Source organism: Citrus clementina, unplaced genomic scaffold (assembly GCF_000493195.1).
Source record: "Citrus clementina cultivar Clemenules unplaced genomic scaffold, Citrus_clementina_v1.0 scaffold_3, whole genome shotgun sequence".
Classification (NCBI taxonomy): Eukaryota; Viridiplantae; Streptophyta; class Magnoliopsida; order Sapindales; family Rutaceae; genus Citrus; species Citrus x clementina.
In genome coordinates, this window is record NW_006262339.1 from 45,717,682 (window position 1) to 45,723,331 (window position 5,650).

Genomic DNA, 5,650 nt, shown 5'->3' on the forward strand with positions numbered 1-5,650 from the left:
ATGTCTAAGCTAAAAATTCGAGAAAGGCTCATCTCCCTCGTGACAAAACTGAAGTTAAAGAGGAGGAAAGTGCCTAAAGGATTCAGGGTGATGTACATTGGAGAAGCACGACAAAAGTTTGTGGTTCCCATCGAATGTTTGTCGTCTGTAATGTTTCGAGCATTGTTGAATCAGTTCGAGGCTAAAGACAAAGTTGATGGACCAAATCCAATTGTGCTGCCTTGCTCCCCTTTGATGTTCCAGTGGATACTCAATCTCGCATCGTCTAAGTCGCCAGCTGATCACCCACGTTCAGTCAATACAGATTTTGCATGCATGCATATGTGATCTTCTAAATTGATTCTTCAATTCAATTTAAGGTTTTCATGTTATTAATTTGTTCGTTGACACAATAAATATTCTGGGTATTCAAACAGCAAATTTTTTAATCATGTATGTTAATTGTCACAGATATATATTCAAACAATACCATCCTAATTACGCATACGCCGAAGCAATTGTGCATGTATAATATTTTATATATGTACAGAATTTGTATGCCCAATGACGACCAACATAAACAAAAACTGAAACCAAAGATTTCCATGTTAACTTTTACCTAAACAGCAACTAGAAAAGAGAAAATTATTGCATAAATAAATAACTAGACGCCCATGAATGCTCGACACTGGGACTCCCAATGCTCCTTTGCTTGCCGAACCCTCGCTACTCTTTCCATCTTAAGCCGCTCCTCCCAGTACTCCTGGCAGCTGTTCAAAAATGAGCATGGTCAAAGAAAAATAAATTAAGAAACTTGTTGTGGGTGCATTCATTATAAAACACCAGCATCGCACATCAATTAATTCAATTATTCAGCTCAGCTCCCCTTATGCAATAAGATCTTAAGAAACAAAAGAACATAGGAGTAGTGACATGCATTGAGCTTAACTTATCTGAACTAAGGTGAATGCATGATGGATGGTAGCAATTTTAAAATAGTACAAACCTTCGACTTAATAGAAGATTAAGCTCATCCAAGTGTACGGCACCTTCGTATACTCCTGCCTGAAATCAAATTACACTATAGATTAGCAAACAGAGAGTTGATCACTTAATTTGATGACCAAGGAGCTATTCCATACATGCATCATAATTTTATATTTTTCTGGCGAAGCATTGGTTTGTTGAAATTTGATAGGTTATATCTCATGTTATGCTCCTGAAAAAATTTCAAATGAATCCTCAATTTATAATATAGCTATATTACATTTGTGTCATCAGTCTAATTACAGATGGTCGCTCCATGTCCTCAATTTATGAGACAAGACCACGAAATGATTACTGGCTGCAAACTCATTTATTCAAAAATCAAGAAATTGAGTGAAAAAGATTACTGACTGCAGTGATATAAAACGTTACCTCTCTGCACAGGGGGCATTTTTCTTTAGGTTCTGCTGCCTTTAGTCCATCAACAATGGTCACTGATGCAGCAGAGCAAGCACACATGTAGCAGAATATATGACCACATGTCAGGGAAACTGGATCAAAAACAGTGTCCTGTTACAAGAAAAGCACACAAATTTGGTGACGGCCACACTACAGCACATGGTATAGTTAATAGTTTCCATCATGAAGCTGAACCTAAATGCGAGGTTGTACGTAAAAAGAACAAAGCTCAAAGTTAGATAATGAAACCTTAGCTTTTAGGGGCATTAAAATTATATAGCATTCAAAGATTTAGACCTCAAACCATAACAGGACAAGTGACAGCACATATTAGCCAGGCTTCAAGAACTCACTATATGCTCAGACATTGCAGGCTTGTAGTATGATTTTGATTTTTGCTATTTTGCTTAGTTGAGTTTGAGTGCCACACAATTTTCTTGTGATTTTTTTAGTGAAAATTAAGCATAATTTAATAGTTAGAGAAACAAAATGAAGGATTGACTTACCAAGCATATAGAACAGGTCAAGTCAATATCAAGCTTGACGGAATCAAAGAGCTCACAAGAGAGCGATGGCTTGTCGTCATTAAATTTAAGATAGCACCCTTCAAAGAACGCAGGGGCCTTCCTTGTGTTGACTTTTGTGTCCCTCAAATTGATATGGAAAGCCATGAGCTCACACAGCCATGGAGACTGTAAGATTTCAACGTGCATACTCTGTGCTTGTGACTTGAAGGCCTGCCCTTGCTTTGAATAATGAACCTGCACCACATACCAAAAACAAAAGATTAATAAATATCACAATGAAAAACAGAACATACGTTTTACTAATTGTTTGTACCTGACAAAGTGGCACGAACATGAAACGGAAACATACCTTATCATATTTCTTAAGTATTTTTCGGATTGCAATGGCATTGATTAGCGCATAGGTAACCAAGTCCTTGCCTTCTTGAATTAAGGCACCGTGGGTGCCGTGCAATTTGCCTTTAAACCAAATTAAGCACTTTGAAAACCCGGAAGCCAGATGGAGCTCAAGCAGTTTCTGTGCGCGCTCGTTAAAGCAACCCACGATAGCTGACATTTCATTAAGAAGCGAGGGGAAGAAGGTTCCATCGCAAACTGCACATTAAGCAGAATGCACAACAGAGTCAATTAAAACCCAAAAAAAAAAAAAAAAAAAGTACAAGAAATTCAAGGCTTGTTGAGACAAATATTCTCAAAATCATAAAATCACTTAATTGTTAAAAATTTTCTTGAATTTAATTTTTTTTAAAAAAAATCCAGTAAAATCAAATAGAAAGAAAACATTAAGAATCTAATGAAAAATGAACCAACTTTAATGGAGGATACCAGGGCATTGGTGAGGGCAGGTTTGAGTGTCAACAACTCCCTTGTTAATCTCTTTCTGGGACTGAAATTCCTTCCTGCACATCTTCAAAATCTTCTTAAGCTTCTTGAAACCAACCCCAGGTAATTTTCTCTCTTGGCCTTGCATGTACTCTTGGTACTTCTTGCAGAACTTCATTTCTCGATTCTCATACAATGAAACTGTAAAACTATAATGAAAAATAAAATCAAACGCAAGAAAATGATGTCTTAGTGTTTATCAAAAACTAATGAATCATGATTATGCTGCTAACTATAGGGTCTATCTATCTCAATGGCTCTGTCTCTCTGTTTCATGTGAAATAAAAATAATAACGGCCCGAGCTAGTTGAGACGTATTTAAAGGACAAATTGACACGGAGAAAAAAAGAAAAGAAAAAGAAAAGTCAATTTCTCGGATATTTCTCGATAACTTAAAACAGACCCCGTCGATGATCACTGAGCTGACAAGAAACTCAAGAGTTACATGCTTGTTACCAAATTTGTCTACCTCCTCTCCTGACGCCTTTCTCCTTAACCCGGTCCCATAATTGACAAATGTAAAATTGTTGTTTACTTTCTCAAAACGGCAGGTTTTATTCATTATTTCATTATTTATTGTTTATTCAACAATCGCCGGCCTGTTCTCTTCTTTTTAAGTTGTGGTGCTAACATCTTCTCTCCAGTGTATCTCCCTAAATTAAAATCATAAAAATGGTGTTACGTACTTCTATTCAAATGCTAAATAATGAACTTGTTACTGCAAAATTTGTGCCCTAATAATGATGGTTGCATCATGGATCCATGGCCGCTATTTGTACGTCGTTTTGGAAAAGAGTGGAGAAATATACAAACGACCACTTTTTTTTTTTCCAAAGATTCTTCAATGGATAAGCATCCATCAACACCAAGTGTGAGTCATCATTTCTTTGAACGGTGAGCGTTTGTTACTTCATCACGGCTTGTGTAACGTAAGATGTTGAATTTGAGGCTCACAAAATTAAGATATTTGGTGAAATCAATAAAAAGGTATAGAAACCGAGATCATGTGAAATATTTGTTGCAAAGTTGTATTTTCCAACCATATCCATTAAAGACACTCGCGGGTCCCCTCTTTCTTGCTTTTGTTGGCTTAGCTTTCCCCTATACTATTATATATTCGCGTTGAGTTTGCTACTAATTACCATTTTTTACATTATTCACAATAAGTTATTATAAGTAAAGATTATATAAGTACTTTGAATATCGGTAATTACATAAGTACCTTATTCTCAAAATATTAGTACTAATCATTATTTGAGATTATTTTAACAACACGCACATCAGCTCCTCAAATGATCAACTCGAATAAAAATTTGAAGATTGTTAAAGAAATGACATAATTAATTAATACGAAAAGTTCTTATATAAATTTTTAAAAAAATGATTAAAAAAAAATATTTTTACGAGCGCAATGTTAGGACGGACTACGGAGAAATCCAGCACTCTCTGAGGCGCTTCGCCACTGTTCGGTAGGTAGATTTTTATATGTACATAGTAAATCCTATCTTTTCAAAGAAAAAGAAAAAGAGTAAATCTTTAAATAATCAATAGTAGTAGTAATAATACGGTAAGGAACAGCAGGATGCCACTATGGGTGGACAAAATTGAAAGAAAAACCAATATCATGACTCAATCAATTAGCTAAAATGCCGTATGAATGATTAGATGCTCAATGCAAAACTTTATGATAAAATTATGACTAGCGGAATGGATGGGATGGCAAAATCTTACGAAATCGGAAGCCTGCTTGCTTTTTCAAATTTCAATTGGTCTTATCTCCTTCTTCATGTTGCTGTAATGCTAACGTGTTTTCTTCCAACTACACATCCGACTTTTTAATGCTAATATACGCGGTTTTACACTTTTACTTGATGAAGAATCGATCACAGCTTTTATAGTTGTGCTGGTACACACATTAGAAAACTAACTAAATTAGTTCTAATAAATAAATAATGTTCCATAACTTTGTGAAAAATCTTAACTTCGATCTTGTGATATAAAAAAATTGCACCCGTTTTGGTATAATAAATAAATTCTACCCATAAATACGTGAAGGTCGAATAATTTACTTTTTCAATAAAATTATTTTTTGCTTAGTTATAATATAAAAATAAATATATATTTCAAGAAAATTATTATTTTTGCTTAATTCTAGCATATTAAAAAAAAATCCTTATTAAAAATAAACTCCACATCGAGGGGGAGTTAAAATTGGTGAACCCATTCGTTTTGCTGGTCCAAATTCAATAATATAAGGATTCCCCTAACTTAGCATTAGCCATAATATAATTATAACAAATGATGCCGTGCGTTTCAGCTTTGGAGTTTTGGCTCCGAATCATTTTCATTATTTTCATTTCGCGATACGATAAGTTGAGGATACAAACTACGAAGAGAACAACAGCGTCTAAAATATCGCCACGTGGAAACTGGAAAGCAATTCTTCATGACACACTGTGAATGATGCGGGTGGGTGAATGTACTCGGGATAAAAGCTCATTTAGTTATTATATTTTAAGATTAGTATCTGTTTAGTTCTTATATTTTTTAAAATGCCTTAAAATATCTCTACCGTTAAAGTATTGATACCCCTAACGTTACTTTTTATTTTTTTTGACTTACTTTTACAATATTACCCTTTTATGATAATTTTTTTATTTAGATATTAATAAAAAGAAAATAATTAAATTATCAATTTCACTCTATAAAATAAAAAAAATTATATTAATTTTTTTGCAAGCACCATTTGTACACTTGGTAGTTTGCATACAATTTTTGACAATTAAAAATTAATATATATTTTTTATTTTTTAGGG

The 5,650-nt window shown here is 34.1% G+C and overlaps 1 protein-coding gene across 1 annotated transcript; it reads right to left on the reverse strand.

Moving 5' to 3' along the window:
• Positions 1-492: 492 nt before the first annotated feature.
• Positions 493-3,121, reverse strand: LOC18048846 (probable E3 ubiquitin-protein ligase BAH1-like 1). The gene is made up of 6 exons (XM_024188853.1): positions 2,778-3,121; positions 2,302-2,546; positions 1,932-2,186; positions 1,399-1,536; positions 986-1,044; positions 493-749 (listed from the first exon to the last, which is right to left on the reverse strand). Exons 1-6 carry the CDS (start codon positions 2,950-2,952, stop codon positions 644-646), a joined length of 978 nt encoding a protein of 325 aa, XP_024044621.1. The 5' UTR covers positions 2,953-3,121; the 3' UTR covers positions 493-643.
• Positions 3,122-5,650: the final 2,529 nt, after the last annotated feature.

Excerpts from the sequence above, each read along its gene's own strand:
- LOC18048846 (XM_024188853.1), bottom strand. The coding sequence starts at position 2,952 with ATGAAGTTCTGCAAGAAGTACCAAGAGTACATGCAAGGCCAAGAGAGA. Across the intron at positions 2,187-2,301 it reads TACTTAAGAAATATGATAAG|GTTCATTATTCAAAGCAAGG; the intron begins GTATGTTTCCGT and ends TATGTGGTGCAG. Across the intron at positions 750-985 it reads AATCTTCTATTAAGTCGAAG|CTGCCAGGAGTACTGGGAGG; the intron begins GTTTGTACTATT and ends ATTTTTGAACAG.